Source organism: Brachycentrus maculatus, unplaced genomic scaffold (assembly GCF_059751285.1).
Source record: "Brachycentrus maculatus isolate JH-2025_06_01 unplaced genomic scaffold, ASM5975128v1 h1tg000818l, whole genome shotgun sequence".
In the NCBI taxonomy this organism is placed as follows: Eukaryota; Metazoa; Arthropoda; class Insecta; order Trichoptera; family Brachycentridae; genus Brachycentrus; species Brachycentrus maculatus.
In genome coordinates this window covers 165,661-182,849 of record NW_028281546.1, presented here as the reverse complement: position 1 = coordinate 182,849, position 17,189 = coordinate 165,661, and the positions used below count along the sequence as shown (strand labels likewise).

Here is a 17,189-nt window from a genome sequence, read left to right as displayed (position 1 = left end):
ATATGTTATATTGGAATAAAACTTTATATTGTAAAAGAAAAAATCAGTCTGAAGGTGTTTTGCTGGCTGACGTTTTTATTTTTTAATTTTTTATTTGAACTTTAGAGTAACTGCGCTAAACGCATCGACTCCATTTAGAAAATTGTAGTTACCTTCACTGTCACTGTATTAAGAAAAGGGGCAAATTAAAAACCCTTTGCGGAAAACCCTGATGTATTAATTGTTTATTTCACCGTATCCATCAATGATTTTTACCGTACCGCCATCGTTAGCACTATGTACATATTTTGAATATTATGTATTGCTTCTCCGTCTGTCTTTCTGATCATTGAGAGATTAATTTGTTACAAGATTTTATATATTCGTATGCTCTAATTACAAATGGCCGTAAAAATGAAATAATTAATTAATATCAAATGTGTTTGTTTTTTATGCCATCGAGTACTATTTCCGCACTAAGACCTTAACGAATGTAATCACTGGCCCAGCACACAAGGGTTGTAACTTGTAACTAATCCAATTATTTCAGAAAATGACACGGCGCAAGCCACCCGTGTTGTAAGGTTGCATTAAAAGGAATATATGTTAAACCCTGAGGCGTCAAGTTCGGCAGTTTTATATTAAAGCATTAATCAACATTTTATTTCTCAAATTAGCCGTATATGGGTAGACGTTTTACGGTTTATATAGTAAAATAGTGCAATGTGTGTGTGTGTGCTTATGTGAAAAAAGAATGAAATTCATCGTCGAGTTATTATTAAGTTGATAGAGATATTCTACGAAAGGCAGCAATTCCAATACTTGTGAAGAGTTCATATGTCTATGTACTAATTGTTAAATCAAACACATTATGAGTCTACTAAGTTGTATTTTATTGTTTAAAAACACATAAAAATTAATATTGTGATAATAGTTTCGCCTAATTATGGCATTTTCAAACGAATGTTTGAAAGACATTCGTTTGAAAATGACATAACTAAGCAAAACAATTGTAACTATATTAAATTAAAAGTGTTTTTTAACAATAATAAACAACTCGAAAATTCTGTGTTTGATTTAACAATTTATAAAATTAATAAAAAGGAGTTCCACAAATTGAATGCCAAACCAATAAATAAATTCATCTGTCTGTACATTCTAAACACGGGAATTGCATTTTTATTTTTCACTTATAATGCATTTATTATGTATTTGTATAAATGAAGACACATAATACAGATATTGATTTCAGATAATACATGATTTCAGAGTATAAGTTGAAAAACAGCTTCCACAAAAATCACAGAAAAGTAAACGGAAAACGTTGGTACAAAATACAAATTTGAATTACTTACCAACCCCAGTCAAACACCGAACTTCTTAATGTGACCCAGGATAATTGTGAGCCTACTCTAATACCAAATTTTAGTTTGGTAAAACCTAAAACCTTTTTCGAAATCCCTTTTCGTGAGAACGTTTGAAGTCTCCTACTTTTTGTTTGCCTGACAGAGGGCACATGCTACTTGGCATACTACTTCTGCACCCTTAAGCCATTTTCCACTGAATAACCCCTATAATACAGTCCTCGACCGCCATATTGTGGATCTTCTGAGACCAAATCCTTGTTTAATGTACAAGGACTTCAATAGGAATGTTCTGTATGAATGAATCCTGAATTTCCGAGATAGAATTTTCTTTCTATAAAATCCCAAAGGATTTTTATTCCATGCAAATCCTAAGTTATATGATATTTCTAGGTTCAATAATAAAACGTACAAATATCCTTCAGAAAACATTTTCATAATATTCGTTTTATATATATTTTACTTCAAGTTTAAGGCGTATGATCACGAGTGATATCCGAGTTTGGTTTTTCTAGATAAACGTTGAAGGTATAATATTTTGGCTTACAAAATAAATCTAATACGATAATCTTTGAAGACATCTAAGTATAGGCAAAGAAATAATATTCATTTGATTTATTATTACTATTACAATGTACGTAATTTTTCTTTAAATGAAACGTAAGTATTATATTTATTTTGCATAGTTTAAGAAATATGTTTTAGAAGGTCCGAATCCGTGTAATTGTGTCATTAAAGTGATCTAGTTATTACGATCGGATCAATTGAATCATGATTTTTTTGGTAATTCCGTCATTCGTTCGTTGAATAACGAGATAAATGGAATGAAGCATCGCACATTTAAGTAAAATCGTTTTCGGTAAGAATTATTATAACAGTCATTTTGCTTAAAAGAGATTTCTTTAATCTCTCATGTTTTCTCCTTATACATAGTATTATATTCATACGAAGTAAAATGTGTATACGAATATTTTATTTTATAAAACAAAAGTATCCATCAAATTAGATTTGACTGATATCGTTATTATTACATTAAATGCGATTACGGATTTACACTTAAAGCTCATAAAAGAAGCAAGTTTTATTACCCTTTTAAATATCACGGTTATATAATTGAAGAGCTTTATTAATTCTGTAAGTGGTAGTTATTTATATGAACCGCTGATCAAAGTAACGGTTCAACTTACTACTGTTCGAGAAAGAGATTCGTTTGAAGGGAAAATCCGTTTAATAGTTCATTTTTTCTAACCAGATCATCAAGATCCGGTCATTGGCGAACAAACCACGTCTTTTGTCCACTTCTCTATGATGGTGTTTTTGTATGATTGAGTAGAAGATAAGACATCCTTCGGGTGAATGACTTGATCTTACTTGTCAATCAGAAATTTAACCAGCCTAAATAATATCGTTATTTTATCTCGTAAATTTATCGAGAGTAGCATTTGGAAAAAAATATTTCCAATGTCGTCTTACAAATCACTTTTACATGTAAGCAACTTATTTCCCTAGTCTTGATAGAAAGGAAGTAAAGTTTTTCTTACATGTTTAGTGTGAATTATGAAAAAAATAACAGAATTTATCGAAAGCACGTTTAACAGGAAACTAAAAGTTTTTCGATGAATGCCTATGGAAGTTGTGAAACTTCGGTTAAGTTCAACCTGGTATTGAACAAACAACAATGATTTTAGTTGATTGGTAAATTTTTACACTGATTTAGGAGACATTCAGTATGCGTTACGACTTCCAAAGTCGTTGAATAAATGTTTTTGCAATAATTTACTGACGTGTTTTCGATGAGCTTTGAAGAAGTTTCATGTACAAGTAAACAAATATATCTTATGATCATCTTCTAAGGAATTAGTATAAAATAGCCTCTAAATCTTATATCATGAACAACACATTGATAAATAAATAAAATTGGTAGATAACAAAAAAGAAAACTTACAAATCCTTATATTTTGGATATTTAAAGCATTATTAAAATTGTGGTGTGGTAATATAACACTTTCCTTATCATTCATCTTTCACTTTGTGTAATACCACTTAAAAGAGTTTTTTTCACTTTGTGTAATACAACTTAAAAGAGTTTTTTTCACTTTGTGTAATACCACTACAACTAATGAAAACTAATCACTCATTTGACTATCATAAGCTTAAACCACACTTAGTTTCATACAAAGGTCAAAACATAAACAATTTATAAAAATATAAAAATTTAAATTCTTATAAAACATTTATAAATAATATGCCTTTCAAAAATCCATCACCATTATTGTCTATATTCCCATTGAATAGAGTCTCACCTTAACCCCCCCTTTATTTAATATCCTACCCACCTTAAAATTTACCTGGATATTTTTTTGCTCGTTAGTTTTGTTAATCACCTGTTGATGATTTCTAGTCGTGTGTAATGAAATTAAACTTAATAAGTGTTACTTTTCAAAATACTCGTAGTAAAATTGTTAATACTCGTACAAATATATCAATTATGAAAATCGCCTAAATGTTTTACAAAGATCACGAGTTTAATGTTGATTTAAGTGATTATTTTAACCAGTGTTCTATTAAAATATTCAAACACCATAATCGAATTATATTCCATATTAGTAAATGTAACAATCGCTCAGTTACAACCTTATTAATATTTGCAAGTAAGGTATTTTGGGCGACTTTAATAAAGTGAGAATCTGGAAAATTCCCCATTCACCGATATAAAGCTAATAAAGTGTCCCTCCCGACTCTCGACTAGAAAAGATTTTTTAATATTCGTATTTTACTTACGTTGCTACAAAAGAGTTCAATTTCAGCGACAAATTTTTCAGTGCCATTTTTATGGTTCTGCATTAGTTTTTAATAGTTCCTTAGATGCTTTGTTTGAAGATAGGGTGGTTCCTATTTTGTGGAATCTATATAACATATACAAATATGAAAATTAAGTTTTTCTGTTTACCCACAGTCAATTTACACATGCGCGTGTTTTTATGAATCAATGTAAATACAAATTAATTTCTTTCTTTGTTCAAAAACAAATATTTAGTGATTTCTTTTAAATTTTAACACTACTTATATTCGTGTACGCAGTATTTTTATCTGTGACTCGAAAATCATTTTTTATACCAATGGCAGCGCCATCTGTTGAACGTAATAGCAAAAACGCAATACTTAAATTCAATCATGGTGGAAAATTAATCAGCTTACATCTTGAGACTGAGATGACAGCTGCTGTCACTTATTATATTTATTGTTTTTGATTGCTTTGCTGTTATCTATTTTTGTTATATTTTTCATATTGCTTAGTAAAAAATGAGAAATAAAACATATAAAAATTAATGATATCCATTTAATTTATATTCCATTTAACTAGACTAAATACTGTGGCCGGGTACTGCTAGGGCAATGAATTAAATTCTTCTGTCCAAAGGTCATATTTGTTCGAGGGAAGTTGGATTGAATTCAGCTTTAATATTTTATTCTAGCCTTTTGGAACTTCTGGTTTTATTGTTTGTTTCAAATGGAAATAATGGTATCATTTTAATTTTGAAAGAAAAATAGTATTAAATATGTATATTGTTTCAATATTAAAGCTTGCTGAATATTAGAGTGAAATTAATATTTTTTTCTTTTAATAGGCACTACAAACTGGATGCAGAGATTGGGATGATGACGTGGCGAATATACCCTTGTGACGTTCCGTCACCTCAAGGTGCTAAGCACAGGGGTAGTGTCTATTCCCTTGCGAGAAGGGGAAGCCAAGTAGTAAGTAAACGCTCCACTAATATAATGCATATTTTTCAGCCATCGGCTAGTTAAACTCATAACTTCATATAAGGGTATAATTGGCAACCTATCACTCAAATTTCGGATATTATATTTATGCTTTAACTAAACGTTCTTGTACATGCAAGTTCTTAGATTTTTTTATCGTTGGACTTACTTATTTTTTTTTATAAGCTAGGACCTTTATTAAATGTTAGATTCTTCCTGTATTCTTTTACACACAAATAGACACATGAAAGCATCCTTTTAAATTTTTATTCAACTTATATTTTGACCATTTATTTCTTCACGTAAACAATATTTGTAAACATAATGAATATTTGATAGACTTATTTGGTGATTTCTCATTTTGTAACTTCAAAAGGTACTATATTTTAATATAGCATCATTCTAATGTCGACTGTATTTCTTACAATTACTTATTTTGACATAAATTCTCAACTTACATGCAAATTTATTTGTTAAGGAGATCGTACATTAGTATTTGTATGTATATTCATATGTACATAAGGGTGTTAGTTGAAGTTTGCCGGTTTTACTCATAGATGTCGCTAGAGATATGTATACATTTCTATGATTTGGCATCTTTGTCAAATTTTTCTATGGACATTAACCTTCAAAAATACACAAGTTACATTCTGCCAAAATAATAGTGTCATAGTTGTTTACCTAAGTGAATATGTCTAGTTTCGTTCCAAGTAAATCGCATTTGCGGCATTCGTTGCTTTTCTTATTTCATCAAAAGAAAAAAGCAGTTGAAGCTCATCGGTTGCTGGTAGAAACTTATGGTGGATATGCTCCAGTGATTAAAACATGTGAGGCATGGTTTCGTCAATTTAAAAGTGGAGATTTCGATTTAACCGACAATGAGTATCCTGGTGCAACGAAAAAGTTCGAAGACGAGGAATTGCTGGCGTTATTGGATGAAGACCCAACCTAATCGCAACAACAATTGGCCAACGTTTAAAAGCCATGGGAAAGATCCAAAAGTATGGAAAATGAGTACTACACCAAATGAACGAGAGACAAATCAAAAAATTGTCGCAACCAACGCACCGTCTCATACAGCTGAAGTGGTGAAGAACACTCTCAAAGCATTGAATTGGGAAATATTATCGCACCCACCGTACTTTTCAAACCTTGCCCCATCCGACTATCACCTTTTCGCATCGATGGGACACTCACTCGCAGAGCAGCGCTTCGCCAATTTTGAAAAAGTCGAAAAATGGCTCGTCAAATGGTTTGCCTCGAAAGAGAATTTTTTTTTGGAATGGTATCCATGATTTGCCTCTAAGATGGGCAAAATTTATAGAATCCGATGGTCAATACTTTAAATAAAAAAATTGAGATTCCCTTGACAATTTACCGTTTTCTTTATTGAAAAAAACGGCAAACTTCAACTAACACACCTGGTATATATATACCTAATAAAATTCAATTATAAAAAAAAAACAACCTATCAAACCAAATTTTAATATCGTTAATTTAAGCTACAGAGTTTTGTCAATTTACCAAGTTTTTATTAAATTTAAAAAAAAATAACAGAAAATTGCTTTAGTTTAATTTATATTTTAACCGATTAAAAAATGATAACGGATTAAAAATTAATTGAAATACGGATAATTTGTAACAAAAAATACTACGATACTCAAACATCTCATAAAACAAAACAAAAAGAAGACATGGGTAATCACGTATAATTAATTAAATACAAACTAATTTGAAAAATGTTTTAATCTCTCGTAATTTCCTTCACTAAAAATAAATCTTGATAAAACAACATTTTGAGTGTGTCCAAATACTTGTTCACAAAATCTGGATTATCTCCAATCACAGGAGTTATTTTCAGAGTTTCTGCTTAATAAAAACCTTCTTTACATCTCACCAATGGATGTCTCTAGTGAAGTTCTAGTGATTCAAGAACAAGGTTTCTAAATTGGTTCATATATATAGAACTTCCAAGAATTTGAGTAGTGTGGTTGTCAATAATGGGTAGAATTGGTGAATGTTACACGTGTGTAAAGTGATCACTTAAACCAGCCTATAACGGTCGTCAGCCCCGTAAATACCCAGACTTCCATATTCTTCTTCATCTTTGATGATATGTCAAAGAATTATATAAATCTTGATAAAAGTTAAATATAACTTATCACAAATTCATTTGGCGATAAAGCTATAATTACGTTATTGAAATTTTCAAACGCATCCGTTTCCATAAGATTTGTAAATCGTTTCACTGTGCTCTGGTCCCTGGTTATAGAAGGATGATTGGTTACGGTGGTGTGGACGTAAATTTTACTACCCTTCCAGCCATTTATAACCATGTCATAAAATTTCACCATCAAACCACGAAAAATACTTGATTTTAATTCGATATCATGTTCAGATTGGTTTTAATCATATTTTTGGAATCCACGATACCAGCACTTGATTTCGTAAATTATTATTTATTTTTACATTTTTGACAAAGACGAAGAAGAATATGGAAATAAAGGTATTTAAAGGATTTATGAACTGCTATGGGGTGTTTATGGTATTACACAACAACGTTGCAACATTCATCAACCTATGATTGACAATCAATCAATCAATCAATCAGTGATTGACAATCCTGGGTAGAATGGTGAATGTTAAACATGTGTACAGTGATCACATAAGCAGCCTATGGCAAGTCATTAGACCTGTAAATACCCGACTTCTATGAGATGAAAAAAAAATAACACTTTAGTGGAGAAAACCAAATTTGTGAAAAAGTATTTGGACACACTCAAAATGCTGAATATTATTTATTTATTTATCTTGACTTTGTGAATATACATATATATTTACATTTACACATACACTTACAATTTTGCCTGGCAATTTGAAATATTAATTAAAGTTCATTTTCTACTGTGAACTTATTCAGCATTAATCAAAACTTTATCTCTTAAACTATCTAAATTAATTACTTCTAAACTTTATAACTGCGAAACAGGTGTATCAATGATTTAAGCATTATCGTTATTTTAGTAATTACAAAGTTGAAGAATTTTCGTAGAATCGATATTAATGAATACTTGAGGTGGCGCATTATATGTATTTGAATCAATTATTTAAAATATACAAATATAGTATTTTATTGTAGTATATCGAATTGTAGTTTGTATAGCAGTGTATAGATTGACGATATTAGTTTCACTACTGTGAGTTTAAACGTGTATTTTTTTTATTGTAAATCGATAATATCAAAACAATGCATCGTATCTCACCAATTTGTAAAAAAATTGCTCATTTTTTACTAGATATAAAAAACACAACCTTTTCTCACAAAAACATAAGTTGTCAAATGTGCAGAAGAAGGAGTTTTCAACAAACGGTTCTTGATTCACCTATATATTTTTTTAATTTATAAAGAAAAATTCAGTTAAAAATAAAATTATTTTAAATTATACTTAAAATTCTTACCATAATTTATATGTAATTATTGAACAATTATTAAAAAACACTAGTTTTTATACCACTTCTGTTTATTTATGACTACTAGTTTCGGAAGCTAATCTTCCATCCTCAGGTCCAAATCTAAACTAGTCGTCATAAATAAACTCATGTCGTATAAAAACAAGTGTTTTCTTTAATAATTTTAACGTGTCTTACAAACAATAAATTAAATTTATGAAATTATTATTATAAAACACTACTCAAACTGGTAATTCAAATTCATTATGTGAAAAAAATCTTATAGAATCATGGTTTGTAACCCCTGCCTTGTTGTGTATATGGTAAAGAATTTTGTCTAACCTACCACCCGTCTGATAATATCCATTACGATGATACCTGATCACTGGTCGAATAAAATAAATATATAAAAAACTATAAAGGTTTTATTTTACTATAAAAAATCTTATTTTTCTCTTTTTAAGTATATTATTGGTTCGATAAGTACTTATCTAAACAAGGATCAACGTATAAAAAAACAAGGAACTATGCATTAGCCTGAAATATTGTCATTATTATTGCTTTATAGCTAGGAAGTGACATATTCCAGATATTGATCCACGAAATCATTTTTTTAACCGTGTCAAAATATTTCCATCTACTAGGAAAAAGATTGCAACGACTGGTATGGTGTTTTATTCTCTCTGCCTAACCTAACGGGGAAGCGGCGTAATGGTTAGATAGTTAGATTAGACCGTTAAACCAGTTTTTTTATATCTATTGCAAATTTTTAATTTTGGGCGATTAGAGGTATTGTTTCAATATATATGGCATATATTAATGTCATGAGTCATGATCCTTCAACCCTAATTATCAGGTGCCAATCAAAATTGTCGTGCGTAATGGATTTCTATTTTAATGACTTTGTGTGTGGAGGGTTCAATAGTGTACGTAGTTTAATCTGAAACTATCACATACATAATCAATGCTAGTGTGACTGCTGTCAGTTCAGTATGGCTCGTGAATTCTTAATAGAAGTCAAGTACATGAAAGTAAAACGGGAAATAATTATTTCTCTACTTTATAGCATTGCATGCGTGGATCAGTAGATGTTTTAGTAAAAAATTTATTCTATTGATACTGAAATCTCTAAATAACTAACTTACTTACCATCACGCCGCTTCTCCGCTGGGGTAGGCAGAGAGAATCGAACGCCACACCATTCTGTCTTTGCAAACATTCTTTGCCTCTTCTACATTCATGCATGTCCTCATACACACTCGACGATTATTACGACTCTTGACCCGGCCGCTTTCAAGTATTTGACATACCTGATTGTGCCAAATTTTCCTCGGTCTTCCTCTGCTTCTTTTTCCAACTACATTAGCTTTGCAAATTTGTTTAACCGTTCTTTCGTCACTCATACGTTCCACATGTCCAAACCATCTCAACACACCTTTCTTAATTCTATCGATAATGCTTATCTCGGCCTTGCATTCCTTCCTTATTTCATCATTCGAACATCTGTCAAACATCGTTTAGCCACACATTCGTCTGAGGGATCGCATTTGATACTAAAATCTCTTATAGTCAATATAAATATAAATATAAAAATGCAATTCCATCACGAAGTGTCAGTGGATAATATAAATCTATCTCTTATAGTCGAAATAATCGGCGGGTATGTATGAGGAGATGGAACGTGGATGATGCGAAGAAAATTTGCAAAGACAGAGTGGTGTAGTGTTCTATTTTCTTTCCCTACCTATGCGAGAGAGAGAGTTAAAATCACTATAATAATTTTAAATTTGACTTCATTATAAATTTTATCGATATGCATTATCGATTAAATTCAGAAATTTTTGTTGAGATGGTTTGGGCATGTGAAGCAAATAACAGTAAAACAAATTTATGAAGGGATGCGGTAGGTAATGGAAACAGAGAAAGACCGAGGAAAACTTCAAATACTTGATAGTGGTCAGATCTGGAGTAAGAATGATAATGAATGTAGAAGAGGCAAAGATTATTTCCAAAGACAGATGTGGCGTCGTTTTCTCTCTGCTCATTCCTATGGGGAAGCGGCGATACGGATAGTTAGTTTTTTTTTTTAAATAGTTATTACTTGATTTAATTTGTATTAAAAACTTTATTGTCCCACGAATTTCCAAAAAATATTTTTTTAATTATATTTAAATATAGTTGAAGAAGAACATGCAAGTCTAAGCATTTACTGCGCTTACGACCTGTCAAAGGGTGGTTTGAGTGATCAATTATTACACGTGTACCATTCACCATTACTCCCCTTGATTCGCCAATTCACCATTCGAACGAATATCATATATCGTTTAGTTGCACATTCGTATAAGGATGTGTATTTCATTTTCAAATATCAGCCCCTCCGAGAAATGTGCCTTGTCGACTTTTTTCAAAATGCATACAAGACTCGTTGAACAAAGTACGTCTGATTTAAACAGGGTTGCCTATTTCGAGCGACCAAACACCTTATTTTATAATGTAAATTTCTATCTGAGTCTATTTGATACGTCTGCCATAGCAGTGGAACACGACTTCATATTAATTAATTCTAAGCAATGATTCGGGGTATGTGTTGGATTAAACTGTGTCGAATATTTCAACAATTATTCAAGTAAACCCTCCGTGTTTGTAGGGATGTTGTATAAATAGGGTTGAATTACTTTTCTCATCCCTGTTTTCGAAGCACTTGATTTACAAAAAAATATATACATATAATTTACTTTATAATTTCTTTAATAGGTACTTCCAAATACATGACAGGCACATTTTTCAAAAATATTCTTATTGGATTTTTAAAAAATAAATAAATTGAAAAAATATTTTTATGTATTTTTTGAACTCATCATTAATTTTTTCATTGATATGGTAAAATCTATCTATTTTTAATATCAGTTTTACTTATTAAATACCACTATTTCTTCTCTTATTAACACGATATATTTATACTACTACTACTACTATCACGCCATTTCCCTGCAGGGGTAGGCAGAGAGGATGGAACGCCACACTCTTCTGTCCTGACATACACTCCTCGCCTCCTTCACATCCATACATCTATTCATAAATGCCCTCCGATTACGCAGACTTTTGACACCGCCAGATTTTAGGTTCTGATTGATCTGATCGTGCCAAGTCTTTTTCGGTCATCCACACAATATATTTATTTCGAAGAAAAACTAATATTTTTAATTGCAAAACGGTGTTTCAAGTAAAAAATTCAATAACACTAAAATTGACATGGGTTTGAAGAAAATTACGTTGCGGGCTATCAATTATCCCGGCTTACGTAATATTTTATGGTTTGTGATTTTTAACAAACGTTTTATTCAAAACATAAAAAAAAGTCTTCAAAATCTTATTCTGGCATTTCATCGTAACTTTCTTTTTACTAGGAACACAATACCCTCTTTTCACCTCCCTTCCTCCGAGACAAGTTTACAAGCGACAACCTCTATTTTTCGGTTGTCTATTCGTAAGGGTACGTTATTTATCAATACGGCCCTCCAATCAACAAAAAAATGTCCAACCTGCAATAGATTTTTTTCCTGCTAGCTTTCTTGATTCAATTTGTTTGAGATCTGTCTTCAAACGGTGAGATGTCGTAAATCTGTATGATTTTATCGCATGTTTAGAAAAAAAAACGTAAATCCATTTTTTGGTACTGTAATTTTTAAAACTAACTAACCATCACTTTCACGCAGGAGTAGGCAGAGAGAATAATTAATAAATATATTATTCACTAAATTATAAACTTAAAGTAACATTTTTTCTCGTAATTATAAAATTGAAATAGAGTGACATTTAATTATATCTTTCGTCGCTCAAACAAGATAAGGGTAGTGTCCGTTATCAGGCCTAGATACATAAAACAGTACGTTGAAAATGGCTTTTTGTTATCAGATAAATGTTCTATTTGAAGCGTTTTGTTTTACAAAATGACGTTGAAAAATTGCTTGGGGTGAATAGATATAATACATTCTGCTTAGACGGAGATATTTCGATGGCTTTTTCATGTAAAACCATGCGAACGTAAATAAATTAAGAAAAAATTAAGGTTAAATCATGGTTCAAAAATTATTACATACGTAATAAACAAGGTGAAAGGTACTTTACTGAATAAAAAACGAATTTAAGTTAAATACTATTTATTAAATACCTTTTTTAAAAATGTTTTTTATGATCATATTTTATATAAATGTTTATCATTTACTGTTCTTATAAACACATACATTTCAATCATCAATCGTTGTTTGTTTGTTTACTCTGAAAAATCGGAATTCCATACAAAAACGAATAATAAACTTAAAATATTTAGGCCTATTCAAATTCGAAAGGCATAAATTAACCATCATAGTTTTTTCACAAATATACATGAATTGTAGTTTATTCTATTATTTTTTTAATTTATGCCTTTCTTCTAAAATCGTAAAATATCCAACCCGTTTGGATATTTGCATAAAATAATTAAAATGATCCGTTTTTACAAGTTTAACCCGGCATTCCTGGAGCTTTAGGCATTATATTTGAGATTTTTTTTTGATTAAATATTTTCTATTCCAAAAAAAGATGGCAAACGATTAATGCGTTTCATTCAATTGAATATATTCACATCATTTTTGATATCTCAACATTGATGAAGAAGAATATGTAAATCTGGGCATTTACAGGACTTACGACCGTCATAGCTTGGTTTAAGTGATTACTTTACATATTATTAACATTAATCAATTCTACCCATGATCGACAACCGTACTACTCAAATTCTTGAAGTTTTTAGATATATATTGATCAAACTCGATACACAGTTTGCGAGAGTTATCTAGAGACATATTTGGTGGAATGAGGAAAGAAAATGGGCTTTTCTTATCTCAGTACAGATGTTTCTTGTGAAATCTCGTATACTGTTTTTCGAGTTTAATCAATATAGCTAGAAGTTTCAAGAATTTGAGTATTGTAGTTGTCATAAATATCATAGATAAAATTGGTGAATATTTCTACGTCTTCATCTATATTAAGATGTCAAAAATAATGTAAAAAATAACTCGTAATTGGAGATAATCCAGATTTGTGAACAAGTATTTGGACATACCTAAAATGTTGAAAAGAATTAAATATCTATATGTTGCATGTACCCATAAGAAGTTAAGTAACATTTTCATATTTATTTTTTAATATATATTCGGACACTGTGATAAGCTTGTAATAATATTGTTTTTTTTAAAATACAAAATGCATTTAGAAAATAGAAGAGCACATGGATAAAAACAGGTTGACATTGAACCCGACCAAGAAATAACAACTCTGTATAGAGCAGTGGTTCTCAAACTTGTTTTGTCTATTACCCACTTTGAAAATCAATTATTTTTCAGAGCCCTCTAATTTCTTTTTACTTAACCACATTTAAAAACCAAAATGACATTCATTATTTTAATTCTAAACGACACTTTTACCTGTGGAAGTAATTAAATTGCAACTTTAAAATATTAAGGGTGTCTTTTATAACATCTATCTTCGTCCGCCTCCGTAATGAAATGGTCAGCATGCTTGCCTACCGTTCTGGAGGTCCCGGGTTCGATTCCCAGGGGAGTTTAATAAATAATAAAGAAAGTGATTTTTTCACTCTTTTATTTATTCAATATTACACTGGACTGGTACCTGAAGTGGAGGGCTGATCACCTTTCCTTCATGTGTAATCGATCGAGATAACACTGCGTTTATATGAAGCAGTGCCCTATGCACCATTGGGGTGCGGTAAGGGATATATTATATTTATGACAAACATAATCAATTAACAGTTTAAGGACAGTGTCCGTCGATGATTGCTTCTCGTTAGAAGGGACAAGGTAGAAAGTGAAATAATCAAAGTCCAGGTGTAATTATTTTACTGTAAAACCTTTATACTGTAAATTGTTATTGTATCTATTGTATGTAATGCATAAAATCTAATAATAAAAAAACAAATAATAATAAAATTGTATTAATATGTATGTATTTCGGCTCAACATAGGCCATGCCTAAAGAGTCGTAAAATATATAGTAAAAAAAATGTATCTGTGAAACAAATATGTCTCTATGAAACAAATAAAAAAAAATACATATATATATTTTTTTTTAACTAACCAAATGTTAAGAATGAATCTGATGATTTTCAACAAACTTGTTGATTTTGAGCCCGCATTTACTCAAAAACCCCCATTTTTCTGAGCCCCTTACCGCCCCCTCTGGACCACCAGCGCCCCCAAGGGAGCCTTATCGCCCACTTTGAGAAAGACTGGTATAGAGCCACATTCAAACGATAGAATATAATTGATAGGCCGACACAGCGAGTACAAGAACTACCACTTCGCCAGGATTAAATTACTGGGCGTGTTTTTATATTTCGATGTCTGTCTCGAGACTCAAATGGCCAAAAACAGCGCATGTTTAATCCGCCAAGGCAAATTAACAGCATTTGCAAAAACCTGTCAATCGATGGTTCCCGTCAAATTGTAATACATTTTTTTTTATTATAATAAGAGGTCAACGGATTTTGCATCCCTCATGTCACTGCGGCCATATATAGGTAAAGGAAGAAATTCCATTTGTCTTAACATATAGTTTTGTGTCAAGAAGATAAATTTGTAACCAATTAAAGAGATACCCATTGATTTCAAGTTTTTGCAACTTACACAGCAACATTTTGTGGCAAACCTTATCAAATGCTTTTGAAGAGTTGATATAGATGGAATCTTCTTGATGTTTTTATTTTTTATTTTATTTATTTATGGATTTCTGATAGATCAAATGTTGGCTTTCTGTGTAACATTCAAAATTCTACCAATGATTGACAACCACACTGCTTACATTTTTGGTTGTTGTCAATCATTGGTAGAATGATGAACGTTGCACGCAAGTAAAGTAATCACTTAACCAGCCTATGACAAGTCATAAGCCCTGTAAATACCCAGACATAAATTTTGTACTTCATCTTCGTAGATGTATCAAAAATGTAAATATAACTTAAGTGGAGACAGACAATCGAAACAGTATTGGGACACAATCAAAATGTTGTATTATTATTTTTTTTTAATTTTCCAAGAATTTATAGAATAAAAGGACGTTATTTTCATTTCCCATGAAAAATACGATATGTATCGCCTACTTTCAAAATCCGGCAGATCCAATGTTATGTGATTTTAATATAAATACTCTTTCGGAATGCCAATTGTGGGTTTTATTGTTTAAAATATTCAAAACCCTGCTATTTAAAAACAATATTTAAAACAGCGTTATATTTCAAATTCCGCTATATTCATGGAACTTGCCTTCTGACCCATATCGGCCAATCAGAGAGCGGGGATAGGTTAAAAATTAAGATGACGTCATTATTGGTTTGTGTCTCGTGTTTTTTTTTTTAAACTGAATAATTTTCTAAAAAAAGAGGGAAAATTCTCTATTTCATAATATTTTTTGTAATGTTAGACAAATCTTTTAAACACAAATGTTATCCGGAGAATTTTGCATTTTTTGTAAAATCGACTTGCATGGATCTGGCGGATTTTGAAAGTATGCGACACATATAGAATATTTTTCTACCACATATTGGGAAAGGTATTCCATCTTTTGGAATATTTTCATGATGGAAATAATAATAATAATAATTGCGCATCGGTTCGGATTCTGAACATATTCGCCCACATTTTCTTATTTTATCTTTATTCATTCCTGAAACGCGGCATAATATTTTCAGCATTTTCAGTACCTGTTTCATATTCATGGGAAGTCAACCTTTGCGAATCCTTTTTTAGGATTCAATTTTAGGGATGACGTGAAACAAGCAATCATCCCGATTTAACAAGAATTTCATCTTTTAGGGATTTCCCTCATTATTTTGAAAAATTTCTTGAAAAAACATTAAAAAAACAGCGATCTTGCAAATATTTAAAGGTGAAAAATACTTAAGTTCACCTTTGAGATACCAACATAACTTTACAATACCAAAATGCAATACCAAACAATGTGAACATAATTTTAAATATTTGGGAACCAAGTACTTCAATAACCTTCAAACAAATATAAAAAATTGAAGACATTAAAATGCTACAAATTTTTTTTAATGAATTTTAAACATATTAATTCAAGAAAAAAACTAAAATAAAAATAAATTATATCACAAACAAACTATAAAATAAGTATTAGTCCCTCTCCAAGAGCACAAGAGTTAAATCTCTTTACTGGAGAGAAATGCGTTATTTATTTTAAGATTGTAAAAGTAGAAATGTCTAGAAAATTTTGATAAACATTAAAAAACTTTTTTAACGATATTAAACAAATATATATTTTTTTGTCAATACTAAAAGAATGGAACTTTATTACCCTTTATGATTCTTGATACCTCGGAATGATGTGGCGTTAACTTGATATATTACAATACAAAAAAATCAATATTATGCTCCAGATTTTGGAATCCAGGATTATTATATATTTGACGACTGGAGTATCCTCGAGTACCTACTGTTCAGAAATTTAGGGTAAAGGATTTTTATACTATCTGGGAATATAAGAGGAAAAAAAACAATCACAACGGTAATGGGATTCGGGATTGCATACTGCACCCGTATTCATACTAGCTCGTAT

The 17,189-nt window shown here is 30.7% G+C and overlaps 1 protein-coding gene across 1 annotated transcript in view; it reads left to right on the top strand.

Moving 5' to 3' along the window:
* Nucleotides 1-17,189, top strand: part of LOC148300132 (atrial natriuretic peptide receptor 1-like) — a 146,100-nt gene that overhangs the window by 90,412 nt on the left and 38,499 nt on the right. The window contains exon 8 of the mRNA XM_088275210.1: nt 4,973-5,099. Within this exon, the coding sequence (XP_088131336.1) occupies nt 4,973-5,099 (127 nt within the window). The remainder of the gene's footprint in view (nt 1-4,972; nt 5,100-17,189) is intronic.